Source organism: Vitis riparia, chromosome 13 (assembly GCF_004353265.1).
Source record: "Vitis riparia cultivar Riparia Gloire de Montpellier isolate 1030 chromosome 13, EGFV_Vit.rip_1.0, whole genome shotgun sequence".
NCBI lineage: Eukaryota > Viridiplantae > Streptophyta > Magnoliopsida > Vitales > Vitaceae > Vitis > Vitis riparia.
In genome coordinates, this window is record NC_048443.1 from 13,672,260 (window position 1) to 13,687,655 (window position 15,396).

Consider the following 15,396-nt stretch of genomic DNA (forward strand, 5'->3'; position numbering starts at 1 on the left):
GAATGGGTTGGTATCCAAAACAATTGGCCAATGATCCGAGGTCCTTCTAATAAGGGCTTCTTGAAGGCCTTGGGGAAAGAGCTACCCCCACTCATTTAAGTAAAGAAAACGGTCCAATCTCTTACACACGGGAGACTCTTGCAAATTTGACCAAGTGAATGATGCGTTCCGAAGAGGTGGATCAAGCAATTCACATTCTCTTATAAAACTATCAAAGTCCCTCATGCTTGAAGTTAGACTAGAACCCCCCAATTTTTCTGAACTTCTCCTTATGACATTAAAATCACCGCCCACACACCATAACGGAAAAGTTAGACCATAAATGTCAAAAAGTTCCACCCAAAAATCCTTCCTAAGTCAGGGACTGTTTGGGCCATAAACTGCAGATATCCAAAGAGGTCCACAACCGTCCAAAGCGAACTTGACTGAGACCGAGAAAGATCCTATTACCATCTCCTCACTACACAGTTTTTTTGAGTCCCAAATGATCAAAATCCCACCTGAAGCCCTGCACGCCGGAAGAGCAACCCAATCCTTATTTCTGACCATCCAGACACTACCCACAAACCTTCTGTCACACTTCTCATTTTTTGTTTCCTGAATCATCACAACATCCGAATTCTCTAACCTTAGGAATCTTTAACCACCCTTCGCTTATTCCTTGAACCCAAACCCCTAGTGTTACAGTGATTCAAGGGCATTATCATATTGAAGAATACCAACTTAAATACCAAACTTATTTTTTATTTCTTAATAAAAAAGGTTAAATACATGAGGTGCTTCAAACCTTTCCTTAAACAAAAATAACCAAGTGACACGAGAACAATCATCCATAGAACTAACAAAGTACCAAACCTTTAAATATTAGGGATGTGACACAGGCCTCAAATATTGAAATGAATTAAAGCAAAAGGACTAGGACTCCTATTATTAACTCTAGATGGAAAAGATAACCTATAGCATTTTCTAAGTTCACACAACTCATACTAAATCTTATTTGACAACTTTGGAGACAATCCCAAGGAATGTAACTACTCAAAAGAAGCATGACTCAACCTATAACACCACTAAAGAGGAGTAACAAACAAAGAAAGAGTAGCAGCATCTAACATCTTCCTACCATGAGACTAGAATATAAACCGACTATCAAGGTAATAAAGTCCATCTTGCTCAAGTCCTCCACCAATCATCCTATTCATGTAGAGATCTTGAAAAACACAATGGGGAGGAAAAAAGATAGCAACACAATTAAATTGCTTAGTAAATTGACTAATAGATAATAAATTAATAGGAAATTTAAGTACATATAGAATAGAATTAAGTTTAAAAGAAGATAAAGGAAATGGATAGATCACTCCTTGACCAAGAACAGAAGAAAAGGAAGCATCAGCTAGAAAGATTGAAAATGTATTAGAAAACTTAGTTAAGTGAGAAATTTGGGAGGATTCTCCAATCATCTGACAAGAAGCTTTAGAATCTATAACCTAAGGGTGAGAAGACTGACTAGAAATAAGTAAAGCATGTGTATCTGAGCATGCTAAGGTAGCAATAGAAGCCTTGTTGTTGGATCACAAGGAAATCTCTAAAGACAGTTGCACTAGTTTGTTACAATCATCTAAAGATAAGGTAATAGACTTCCTACTACCACTTGGAAGTTGAACAAAAGTAGGAACAACAACTCCACCATTGGAAGAGAAGACAACTAAATTAACCCATATAAGACAACAAAACATATTCTAAGATTTATCAAACGGGATTAGTCTTACCACATGTGAGCATTGCATGTCTCTTTTACTTATGCCTCCATTTCCTCCTAAACCTTGGCCTTAATCTCAAATAAGAGGACCGCCTCTACCTTGTCCAATGGATGCAAGTTTAGAAGTATCCTTGATATCATTTTTTGATTAGAAACAAAATATATATTGATAAAAGTAAAGTTCAAGAGAAGGAGGAGAGATACTTCCCACAAAATACAAAACCTAATCAAAGTAAGACTACACCCCACTATACAAGGATAACTACAGATAAAAGCATATATAAAATATGTCAAAAACCAGAACCAAACTCTTTCAAATGTTATCCACCTGTGACCCTTTTCGAATTATAAACCGAAGACTAACTAAGTTGAATAACATTTAGTGGGGTTCCTTTAAAAACAGCCGTACAAAAGACCTAAAATAAGGAGTAGAAGTGAAGAATATCTCACAACATCTCTTCTATTCTGCATTTTTCTTCAAAAGTCCTAGCATTTTGCTCTTGCGACATATCCACAATACAATGAGGCAAGTGATATGCCAAAGAATCTTGTCTCTAATTAAATTCTACAATCCTCTAAATAAGATAATCATCATATCTTCAATACTTCTAAGAGAAACTCAATTCATATTAGCTACAATGAAGAGCTTATGCCAAAGCTCCAATGTTATTGGGCAATGTAGAAAAAGATGGTCAATTAATTTTCCACTTCCTTTGCATAGAATGCACTAATGAGGACTTAGAGATTTGTAAGGTCTTCTCACTTGTAGCATATCATTGGTATTTACCTTCTAGTGCACCACCAACCAAGCAAAGGTCTTAACCTTTGAAGAGGCTTTTGATTTTCAAATAAAATTAGTCGAAAGGAACGAGATTGGATTTAAGAACTTGGACAAAATTGTGAAAATGGATTTTACTGAGAATGAACCAAAAGAAAATAAGGACCAAGCTCTTGAATTCGTGGTAGAAAGAGACAAGTGCACTGAAGTAAGTGAAGACGTGTCTTTTGAGAAGTTCAATTTCTAAATTGGTGATATTGCTAAAAAGTTAAAATTCCAAGAAAACAGATAGGAATTACCAAGGACGATTGAGATGGTAAGATTTCTCACTGAAACAACTCTATAAAAAACCCGGAAATTATGAACATAAAGATTGATGCCTCACCATAAATCTTCCTAAAATCATATCCTTTCCTAATTCACCACCACAAAAGTAGGTGTATGGAGAAAAGCCTGAAAAACTTGTGCAACAGTTCCCTCGAGGAGCATTTCCAACATGCTGTCCATCAATTACAATGGTTTTGGTTTATCTAAAAGAGGGATAGTTTTGTGGCAAGTTGTGTGCATTGCTTTAATTTGGGTTGTGTGGCGGAAAGAAATGCGAGGATTTTTTTAGGATAAAGCAAGGAATTCAGAGAATCTTTGGGATTCTATTCATTTCCTTGCTTCTATTTAGGCTTTTTGTTCCAAGGTTTTTAAGGGGATTCCCCTTAATGTGTTACAACTTGATTGGCTAGTAGTGTGTAATTCCAATGGGTTGGTCTAATCTAGAGAGATAGTATGTTTTTACTTTGCATTTTCTTGTTTTTGTATTCTTGTAGTTTAGTTTTTCTTTGGTGGGAGGATTCCTCATCCTTCTCTTGTACTTCTTTTTTCTATCAATATATCATTTTGTCGTTTCCTATAAAAAAAAAAGAAGTCCAAGGACATCCATGTGACCATCTAACAGAAATGTTTGCATCTCATCCATTAGGATGTGTCCCATAAATGCTAAAAATAATCTAATACCAAAGACCATCGCTTTCCCTAGGGAACCTCCAAAGCCACTTCCCTATGAGAGCATGATTTCTCAAGAAAGTCTTCCAATTGATAAATTACTGAATGAATTTTTCATATATCTCAAGGGTATTTATACAAAGTACATAAAGTCATTTTAGGATAACCAACTATACAAAATAATAGACAACCATACAAAATATTTATAATTGTATAAATCACAACTATAGAATAAATTATAACTATAATTCACAGCTATAACTTACCTAAATCATAGTTGTGAATATATGCTAACTCTCCCCCTCAAGTTGGTGCATATATATCACATATGCCCAACTTAGATAATGATGTATAGAATAGACTACTAGTAGCAACATGAGTCATCATATCCGCTAGTTGATCTGCATTTTTGATGTAAGGAACCTTTATCATACCAAAATCTAGGTTATCCTTGATATAGTTCCTCTCAAGTTCAATGTCCTTAATCCGATTATGTTGTACCAAATTATTTGTAATCTTAATAGTTGTTATGCTATCATAAAAGAGTACCATACATTTCTTGGGACCAAACCCAAGTTCGTTCAAGAGAATTCTTAGCCAAGTAAGTTTCATAGTTGCATGATGAAGCACTTGATATTTAGTTTCTACACTAGACAATGAGACCACATTTTGTTTTTTACTCCTCCTGGTCACTAAATTTCCTCCTACAAATGACACATCTTGAAGTAGACTTTCTATCCAATCTGAATTCGGCAAAGTCAGAGGTTGTGTAACCCTTAATATCTAAATGTTCATGTCTAGAAAACATAATACCTTTGCCTAGAGAGGACTTCAAATAGGCTAAGATACGATTTACTGCTTTCATGAGTTGATCACTCAAATTATTCATGGATTGACTTATAACACTAACTACATATGACAAGTTAGATCTAATGAGGATCAAATAGATTAATTTCCCCACTAGTCTCTGATATCTTTCCTTGTTCATTGAAATCTAATTAGGATAGGTGAACAAGCCATGATTTATCTCAATGGGAGTATCCATAAGTTCACAAGCAGAGTTACTAGTTTCAATCAAGAGATCTAATGTATACTTCCATTGTGAAAGAAAAAGTCCTTGTTTGGATCGAGACACCTCACTACCCAAGAAGTATTTTACAATACCCAAGTCCTTCATTTCAAATTCCTTGGCCAGATACCTCTGAAGCTTCTCTATTTTTGTTGAGTTACTACCTATAACAATCATGTCATCAACAAAAACAATAAGAAAAGTAATGTGATCACCATCTCTCTTATAGAACAAAGTGTGATCTACTATAGCTTGTTTAAAACCATACTCCATCAAGTAGCTCAACTTGCCAAACCATGCCCTTGGTGACTGCTTCAATCCATACAAAGCCTTTTTTAGTTTACATACCTTGCCTCTTTTTAGTGTAAACACCAAAAGGGATCTATGTACACCTCCTCTAGTAGATCACCATGAAGAAAGACATTCTTTACATCAAACTGTCTTAATGGTCAGTTTAGATTGATTGTAAGAGAGAGTCTGACTCTCATAATGTTTATCTTGACTATAGGAGCAAAGGTCTCTTGATAGTCAATTCCATAAGTCTACTTGTATCCCTTGACAACCAGTCTAGCTTTGTACCAGTCAATTATTCCATCTAACTTGTACTTTATTTGAAACACCTTACATTCCATTGTCTTCTTTTCCTTAAGGAGCTTGACCATCTCCCAAGTAAAGTTCTTTCAGAAACTTCATTTCTTCTACCATTGCAAACTTACACTCAAAATCTTCAAGGGCTTCTTGAAAATGACTAGTAATAAACACAAAAGACAATTGAAGAGCAAAAACAAGGCGAGTCTTAGATAGACAATGATGAGAGATGAAATCATAAATGGGATATACAACATTAGAAGATAATTTTGAGAAACCCAACTTATCATATTCTTTACGATCACGAAGAGGATATCTCCTACCTTGATCACCAACTTGTGGATTCAAGATAGCAATTTCTAAAGTTAAAGGTGAAGGAACATGTACCTCAGGATTAGTCTCGGAAGTGTCATCCAATGGCATGGTAGCATCATTAAGAGTATCGAAGCCTAGGGAGGGTATGACAGTAGCATATTTGTTCTTCCTTTTATAACATTGTTGGAATAATCTGGCTGGTTTTTCATCCTTTCTTTCCTCAGATTCAAACTCAAGTGTCATAGGGTTAGGAGCATCTAAAGACTTCCCTTTACCCAAATCATTTGAATCCTCCTCCTGACCTAAAATTCGTACCCTCTTCTCACTTCTAATCTCTCCTTGAAGAGGAACTAGAGACACATTTCCAGAAGAATAAGACTTTCCTTTGCAAAATTGAATATCCATGGAGACATAGTATTTGTCTGCAGGAGAATGAAAGCATTTATAGCCTTTTTGGGAATTAAAATAACCAAGAAAGATGCAATTAAGAGCATGAGGATCAAGTTTATTCCTTTGATGAGAGTGTACATGAGCATAACATACACAACAGAAAACTTTATGACAAAGATTCAAAGCAGAAGGAATGAGGTGAAATTGTGATAACATTCGCAAAGGAATTTGATAATCAATGACATGAGTAGGCATTCAGTTGATGAAAAAACAATAATCATGATAGCCTCAACCTAAAAACGTTTTGGAACATACATATTAAAGCATAAAACCCAAGCCACCTTTAAAATGTGGCGGTTTTTACTCTATGTTATGTTGTTCTATTGTGGCGTGTATGTACGTGTTGTCTGGTAGAGGATTTCATTTTCTTTGAACAAATTAGCAAGAGACTGATTCACAAACTCATGATCATTGTCAGAGTAAAAGACCTTAACCTGAATAGTAAATTATATGGCAATCATTTTGGAAAATTGAAGAATAACATGTAGACCATCATTCTTAGACTTAAGCAAATATACTCAGCTCACCCTGGTACAATCATCAATAAAAGACAAAGTATTTATGACCCAAAGCAAAGGGAGTAGAAAAATGACCCCAAACATTTGTAAAAATCAGGATAGAAGGAATTAAACTTTTATTGAGACATATTTTGAAAGGTACACGATGATTTTTAGCATAATTGCATTGTTCACACCTTAAACTAGAAACTGCAAAATTTTAAATAACTAAGGAAATAAAAGCTCTAAATAAGAAACATATGGGTGACCTAATTAGTATGCCATAAAAGAATTTGTTCTCTATTAGATGTCTCTCTTGCTACTTGAAAAATACAACGGTCATATTCAAATTTTAACTCCCTTGCCCCCTCCAACTAGTAAAGACCTCTTCTCTCCTTACCAATGCCAATTGTCATCTCTGTAAGATCGTCATGAAACACATAGTAAATAGAATTGAAAGTTACAAAACAATTAAGATGTTTGATAATCTTACTAATAGAAAGAAGACTATTAGAGAGACTAGATGCAAATAAGACAGAGCAAATCGAGAGTGTAAGGGGAAGTGAGATAGTCTTGGCTCCTGAAATCAGCATAGGAATCCCATTAGCAACCTAAATAGACTTAACAGATGAGGGCATCTGAGATTCAAGTAAGGAAGAATGACTAGTCATATGATCAGTAGCCCCTAAATCAATAACCTAAGGAAAACCATTCACTTTAGGTGGGTAGATTATCACATCGAGATGCTCTTGGGTGGGCTTTTAGAGAAATGAATCTTGGGTGAGAGTTCCAAGGCACACCTTTAGGGATGAGAGTTCTTTCAAGAAATAGGAGATGCCTGTGATGGCTTCATAGTGGTGGATGAAGATACAAATTGCATCAGACCTTGTCACAGGTTAGAATCCTGGTAAAAAATGTTGGTTAGGAGGAATCAGAAAAGCTAGAGGTGGAAGTGGGTTTCATGTCCTCAATTCCATTATGGTGAGAAAATTCAATGTGGTTCTCCATTAAAGTTTGTTGCAATAGCGAGACCCCCTTCAAAGCCAACCCAGAAAGAGAAAGTAAGTCTCAAGGTTGAAGAAGAGATTGAATCATGCACCTTGATGTGTGTGGGGAAGAGGAATGTCTTAGTAGGACCACATGTGGCTATCTTGGATAAAAAGTGTAGCAAGATTAGATCAACTATAACAAATTTCTCTAAGCTTCTAATGGAGGATGGGATTCATCAGTCTCTTGGTAGGTTCCTAAAAAAGTGAGCAAGGGGGCAAATGGAAGGGAGGGGATACATGTGTCAGACCAGAGTGGCAGGAAGGCTCTCATTGAGGACCTGTTGGGTCTAATAAAGGTTCATATTTGGCACATACAATTGAATAGATTCAATAGAGTGCTATAATGTATCTTTTTTAGGACCATGGACCTCTCTATGAAAGTGTTATGAAGAATCCCAAGAGACCCATGAAACATAAGGGTTGCATGGTGTGTTTGTGGGCAAGAAGCAAGTAAAAGTTTGGAGAGCAGCCCCTTTGTGCCTTTTTTGGACGGTTTGGAAGGAAAGAAATAGGGTTGCTTTTAAAAATGAGGATTTTTTTATCCAAAGGTCGAAATATTCTTTTGTTTGTAATTTGTGGTATTGGTCTAAGTTGTGTATAGCTGAAGGGCCTAATTCTTTAATTAACTTTTTTGAGTGATTATAGATGAGGGCAAGTGAGTTTTTTGTATCCCTCTTTCTTTTGTTTTTGCCTATAGGCACTTGTTATATACCTCCTATATGCTTTTGGATTAGTGTATGGGTGCCCTGTTTTTATTAATATACTTTTTCTATGCCTCTCCCTATTTAAAAAAAAAAGGTTGCATGGTGAAGAGGGCTTGTTTGAAAGGTCAAAGCAGTTTTTATGGTCTAGTTATAGCAAGGCCTAATGAAATGGGCCACCAGTTTAGGCATAAGAAGGTTGTTATGAGTGAGGACAAGACTTAACCCAATGGCTTCTTTCATGCTCTAGTTAGGCCTAAAGTGGTTGACCCTTTTTTTATTTGGAAGAGAGGATCCCTCTTTCTTTAGATTTGGATATTCTCTCCCTAACGAAACGATAAGGGTTCTCAAGATTTTCTTTCAATCTCTCTAGACGAAGCTTCAGGGTTGTCTTTAACTTTGTCTGCTAAGGATTGAAGATGCTAAAAGGCACTTCAAAAGGTTTTGAAGTATCGTCTCCTCTCTCTCTCTAACAAAAGGGTGTTAGTTTATGATCTCCTTAGCTTATCTTGAATCAAGGAAAATCAAATAAGACTTAGGCAATAACCTTCCAGAGACAGCAATACGAACACATGATAAAAGCTTTGGCATCCTAACCATTAGAATGCAACCCATAGATACTCAAAATGACCTTGTACCATAAAGCATTGTTCTCCTTAGGAAACTTCCACAACCACTTCCCTCAGAGGGCTTTACTTCCTAGGGAAATCCTACCTATACATAAAACCCCTTCCTTCTTAGGTTTACATACCTGATGTTATCCAAGGTGATCTCTCTTTAATTCCCTCACTCCTAACCAAAGAAAATCTCTCTATAATCACTCAATCCTATGCTACCTTACCTACAACTTTGAAAATTAATAGGAAATAAGTGGGAATAGGAAACAAACATGAGTTCAAAGAGTTATTTTTCCACCAAAAGATCAATATGGCTCTTTTTCAACCATTTAATCATTTAGAAATTGTTTCTCTAGCCAAATCCCAAAAGGAAATAGCTCTTAGGTTCCTCCCTTACTCAAGGGGAGGCTCAAATAAGATATGAGGCACTTAAACACCCCCCACATTCTAAAAAAGTTTGAAGCCTGAACTTGGTCCTAACTCATATATACCCAACAAAGTGTTAATATTGAAATTCATCATGAGCCTAGAGACCCACCCAAACACCATGTAAATCAATTAAAGTTTTCACAAGTTGAGTAGTCTAGCTTGTGGAAAAAAAAATGGTGTCATTTCTAAATTGTAAATGGGTTGCCCTCACTTAAGATCTACCAATTGAAAACACTTTAAAAACCTACACTACTATACTTTCAACATCAATCTACTTAAGACATTAGCTACTAAAGTGAAAAGAAAGGGGCATAGCAGTGAGTCACCTTGCCTTAAGCCCCTATATGCCTTAACCCATCCTCTCACACACCCATTAATTTACACAACAAAATTAGTTGTTGATATGCATACATAAATCTAAGATCTCCATCTCGCTCCAAAACCTTTTTCCTCTAGAACATGATTTGAAAAATCTCATTTCACATGGTTATAAGCTTTTTCAAAATCAATCTTAAAGTCCGTCCTTCTTCTCTTGAAGGTCTTTTCTCATCCACCACTTCATTGGTCACTAATATTCCATCTGGAGTGATGAGAAAGATGAATAGTCTCATGTAAAACTCCTCTTAACTACTTGGACAAAACAACACTTAACAATGGTCTTATCAAGGCTAGTCACCAAACTAATGGGTCTAAAATAAAAAACTCTAGTGGTTTGACACTTCTTAGGCACCAAAGCAATGAAGGAGAATAGTGCTCCTATTATCTCATTACCAAAGAATTTGTGAAAAACTTTCAATAAGTCCTCTTTAACCAACACTCCTGACATACTAGGCACCCATTATTCTTTGATTGTTTCTTAGATTCTTATTTTAGTTTTGTTTTGCCAATCTAATAAAGTAACAAGAGGATTCATGCTATCTAGTTTGCCTCATTCTTTCTTCTATCTACTATACCACAATTCACTTCCAGTGTTTCTAAGTACAATGTTCATTCTCATATCCATTGATCTATATCAATCTTCTCCTCTCGCACATGACTCATTCTCATAAAAGGAAAATAAAATATAAAAAATAAAAATAAAGACCTTCTATCTTCTTCTCATTCTCACTTTTTATTACCTCCTTATCTTTCTTTTCTTTCCTTTCATTTCCTCTTATACAAAATAATAATAATAATAATAAAGAGTACAACTATTTAAATAGATAGCTAGAGAATAGCTAACAATTCTGCTGCCTAGAAACTAGGAGACTTATTCAAACTCAGCTAACAACCTAAAACCTAAAAACAGGATAAAAGATTTAAATTTAAACTGTAAACAACAATTTAAAAGAACAACAACTAACTCCTAGAATCTTATATAATCAGATTTATTATTTAAACGAAATAAAAATATTTGAATAGCAGAAAAATATCTCCTAGATTTCCTAAAAAATAATAATAATTTAGGAAATGAATATATATACCTACATCAAGTTCTACTCTATTGATATAGACCTTTTTCTAGTCCAGGGAATTATGTACAGTTATTTATTGTAGACTGATTGTAAACTTAATAAAAATCAGGTAGGTCTTCATATTGCCTACAAATCTTGCCCAATACTCATGGAAATTCACCCTCTTGGCACCAACCAGGGAATATGAGATAATTCATAGAGGTTGGCATCGGGTTAAGAGCAGGTTGTAAACTAATCACAAACCCTTTTGGATTATAACATGGTATATAAAGCCAAAGCCAATGCCAATAGTCGTAACAAGGCTTACTAGCATATATGGTTCAATAATTTAAAAACAACTTGAGAGAATTTTCCATCAAGAGAAAAATGGTTATAACAGCACATCGAAAGAAAAGGAAACTGAAAATTTCATATGACAAGGTGGCCTTGTAACATAACAACTATTATCCTAGAACACACACACAGGGCAAATTCAACAAGACATAGAGAAGGTGACATTATTAATTCTTACAAAACAGGAAACAGAGAGGATCAGGCTGCCAAATAATCACATTTCACTATTAAACCCATTTTTCAAACATATTTTGGCAGATTCACTGAGCGTCCTTAAAGGGTTTTTGTATAGCAACATCAGAGAAGTATCCCAAAGGTCACAACATATCCATGCTACTTTTTCCAGTTTGTTCATTCCTGAGGGTAAATGGTCCAGCAGGTCCTAAGTTTGTAAACAAGCCTTACAAGGACATATGCAAAATCTTCTCCTTCAAGTTCTCAACTTGCTATTGTTATAGGGAGACAAATTATCAATGTTATTTTAGGAATACAAAGACAAGGCGATAATAAGCAAAGCACATCCAAGGAGTGTCGGATGTATGTTTAAAGAGTGTTAGGGAAGTGCCATACCCATCAGGTCTAAAAAGTGTTTGTGCCACTCAGCAGTCAGCATCACAACTAGCTATTAGCTTTGGGTACAAAAAAAAAAAAAAAAAATTGGACATAGCTACTCAATCATAATAAGACTTGAGCAAAGAATTTTTCTTCTAATTTATATTAAAAAATAGAGAAAATTAAAATGAAAAAAAAAAAAAAAGAAAAACCTAAAAGGAATGATATTTTATACCAAATAATAAGGGAAAGCTACATGGCATTTTACGCCACACATTGCAAAACAAGAAAGCTTTATTTTTTTCTCATAAAAAACCACATTCAGCAAATACGGAAAAATAATTGAACTATCAATATATTTATTCCTTTTTCTACTTGTTCTTTTCAGTGTAGCATATCATGAAGGGCTTGTGTTTCTTTAAACCAAATGGAGCTCTTCTCTCATCCCCAACCCTCATTGGTCTAAAAGGTTTGTAGCTACTCTTACAAAAAGAAAAAAATTTCTATTGCCTCATCTGGCTTATGTTCTCCATGTAGAATTCAGGCCAATCGATTCCATTAAACTACTTCAATTCTTCCATGTATTATGGGCAACATATGAGATCTCCATTTTTCCACTAGAGAATCTCTAGAATTACCAAATCTTATCTTTTAATTCACTTCTAGACATCAAATGAAATGTGAATACCCTTCCTCACTTTGAAACAAGGGGCTTCTAGTTCTACTGGTGCTTGAAACAATTTACCTTCTCAATTACACCTAGCCAACACTTGAATTGGCTCTACTAAACTTCTATGGTTCACCCCAACACCCTCACCTAATTGTTGCTAGCAGCTTTTGGATATCAACTAGACCTAGGATGCTTTTCCTTCTTCCTGGCTGATTCCCTCCGTTTGATTAATTGTCCACCCTTTCCGAGTGTGTAAGGAAATTTCTCTAATTGTAAAGAATGCATTCCTCCTTTAAAAAAGAAAAAAAATTACTCCTATTGCGGTAATACATCAATTAATTTTTCCTGGGTTGGTAGTTAAAAAACTCTTAAGGATAGTGGTGCAACATGAATTTGGGAAAGAGAAGTTTTGTTTTTTAAAAGTCTTGCCAAAACTGATAAAATGAATTGAAGTGTGAAAAGGTCTAGTAACTTTAAAATTACTCGAAAACTACAATTGGTAATTGCTGTTTGTTAAGACAAATTGTTATCAAGAATTGCATTCATTGAATGCAATCTTTTATGAATAAAAAAAAAAAGGTTTGTGTGGCTTGGCACGTGATGTATTAGTGTAAGTGTAATATTCCCAATACTATTTGTAGGAAATATTAAGTTTTTTAATATTTAAAATTTTATAGCAATGTTGACATAATCCCTTTAACAAAGTGTCTGCACATCACAAGGGATATAGATCTGAAGAAAATGAGGTAGGAAACTAACATGCATGGAGGTGGACCTTCACCTTCTGGCTCCAACTTTAACCATTTATAAGGCTTGGCACTTGTGTCCAGGGCCCAAACATCAGCCAATGGCCGCTTCCCTGAAATACATGCACTAAATTTTTTTTCAAAACTAAACTATGAGTAAATGACAAAAATTCAGTATTGAAAGAGTGAATAAAGGTCCCAAGCTAGAAGAGGAACTGAATTACCATCATTCCCCCCTATTGCCATGAGAAATCTCTGCCCCACGAGAGCCATTACATGTCCATACCGTGGTCCTGGACCAGAGCCTTGAACAGCAACCCTGTAAGAGAAAAAAAAAAAAAAAAAATCCCTTTTTAACAAACAACATTTGGAATCAATTGACAAAAAATAAAAATCAGGTGGTACAGGGCAACATTTTCAAACTCTTGTGCAACATTGCCTGATCTAACAATGGGTCATGTTGGTAAATAAACCAATCTATTTCTCTTAAGAACAGAGGCAACAGCAATAAGATACGCAAAAGCAGCTATTTTAATATAGATTGTTACTTATGCCATCGAGGCTGCTGTTGCGTGAGATCAAGAGCATGAAGATCCTCTGAAGACAAACCAGCTGGACCAATTCCGCCCTGAGTTGAACCAAACAAGAACTCTTTGAGTTTGTGTTACACTTATAATACAATAAAATCCATAGCATCATACTGGAGGAAGACTTTCCTGTTCTTTCTTATATATTCAATGAGGATGAATTAATGATATTGGTGATAGTAAGTTATAAAACAACCTCAACATTCAGCCACAACCGCCAACTTTCTAACCTTAACCACTGCTACATACTCATCCACAATTATCTAGTTCCATCAGTTAATTCCACAAGTGTAAATCCTCAATGCACTTTACATGCGCTCCTATTAGGAGTATAATAGAAGTACAAATTAATAAACAAAACATAAATCAGATATCCCACTCAATGCCAACCTGAATAACAACCATGGTGCCCACTGCTGCAGCAACATGTGCCGCCCTAGGTGTGGGTGGTTCTCCAAGAGGAGTAATCCTGAAAAAAGAACATTGAACAGCAAGGTAAGGGTTATTTAACAATAATGTAAGATGTCATGAGTAATTCCAATTTCCACAACTTACCTAGACCATTTCTTGGATGAAATATCATAGCAATGGACATCAGCAGTTGCACCCGCCAATCCTGCAATTTCAAAAAGTTTTAATGTGCCATGTAGAAACTTGAAACATGATAAGCTAAAAATGATAGAATCAACACAGAGATATCATACACCCAAATCCCACCTCATTTTTCCTCCACACCTTAATTAGTGCAAATGGATATGCTAAAAATTGGAGGCCACCATTAATAAGTTCCTATATAATTCAATTTCAGCAGGTTTACCATTTGTAAATTGCCAATATCCAGGAAATTTAAGGCTCTAGGTTCTACACATACCATATGCTTCCTGTACCTAATTATCAATGTAGGAATATTTCAGACTCTGTGTTATAACATATTCCTTACACCGTTATACCAAAATTATGAACATTCAGAAAACTTAGGGCTCTACACATGCATGTTTCCTATTCATGAATTGTTGGCTCTACGCATTTATGCAAGAATAAAGATTCTACCAAATTCGCGGAAAAAAGAACGTACTAATGCTGGAGCTTCCTGGCGAGCTAAGAGCACCAGAAGTTGTCGCATTGTTCTCAAGCGCTGTGGCGCCACCGAAGAGAATGAGTCTCGGCCCAATATATCCGGGCGACCCTTCCTCGCCGACGGCAGCCACTGCCGTCAACGTATGGCCACACCGAGGTCCCGGATTGTCCTCTTTTTTCTCTATGATCGTATTAACAGGAAAATACGTCGGCACCAGCCCTGGTCTGATGGGAGATTGGTGTGGCGACCGCCGCGGTATTGACGTCGAAGTCAGGTGATGGAGCCCGCCGCTGGCGTTATCGGTCTCCGGCGGCACAGACGAATTAACCTCCATTAGCGTCCAAGATCCGAACTATGTTTTCGCCCGAATAGCATTTAGAAGGCAACCCACTAACAATCGAAAATAGCACCAAATTTGAACCCTAGTTCCAACCGATTCCAAAAAAAAAAAAAACTTCTATTGACAGAATCTAAATGGAAAATTAGTTTGTATGAGATATAAATTATAAATAGAATAAAAAAAGAAAATGAGGAACGGGATTTTCTATTTTCTTATCATCTAGGGACAAGATGATTTGAGAAAATGTCATCTTTCTTCTCTGTGGATAAAGTTGGAGAAGGTATACGAATATGATAGCTACAATTTGTGCACTCACTCGTTACAGAGGCCGTATGTGTAGGCTGGTGGTTGAAATGTGGCGTGCACGGAAGAGAGTTCGTAGGCTTTGCCT

General features: G+C 35.8%; 1 protein-coding gene across 5 annotated transcripts in view; it reads right to left on the reverse strand.

Moving 5' to 3' along the window:
* LOC117927608 (serine/threonine-protein phosphatase BSL3-like) overlaps positions 1 to 15,396 on the reverse strand; it is a 97,603-nt gene extending 82,207 nt beyond the window's left edge. For 4 of the 5 annotated variants that reach the window (XM_034847216.1, XM_034847217.1, XM_034847213.1 and 1 more), the window contains exons 1-6: positions 14,663 to 15,294; positions 14,143 to 14,203; positions 13,978 to 14,056; positions 13,549 to 13,628; positions 13,225 to 13,319; positions 13,014 to 13,113 (exon numbers count right to left, since the gene is read on the reverse strand). In XM_034847216.1, the coding sequence (XP_034703107.1) occupies positions 13,014 to 13,113; positions 13,225 to 13,319; positions 13,549 to 13,628; positions 13,978 to 14,056; positions 14,143 to 14,203; positions 14,663 to 14,999 (752 nt within the window). In that variant the 5' untranslated portion in view covers positions 15,000 to 15,294. Of the gene's footprint in view, positions 1 to 13,013; positions 13,114 to 13,224; positions 13,320 to 13,548; positions 13,629 to 13,977; positions 14,057 to 14,142; positions 14,204 to 14,662; positions 15,295 to 15,321 lie in introns of those variants that run through there. The other variant, XM_034847214.1, reaches the window with a different exon arrangement.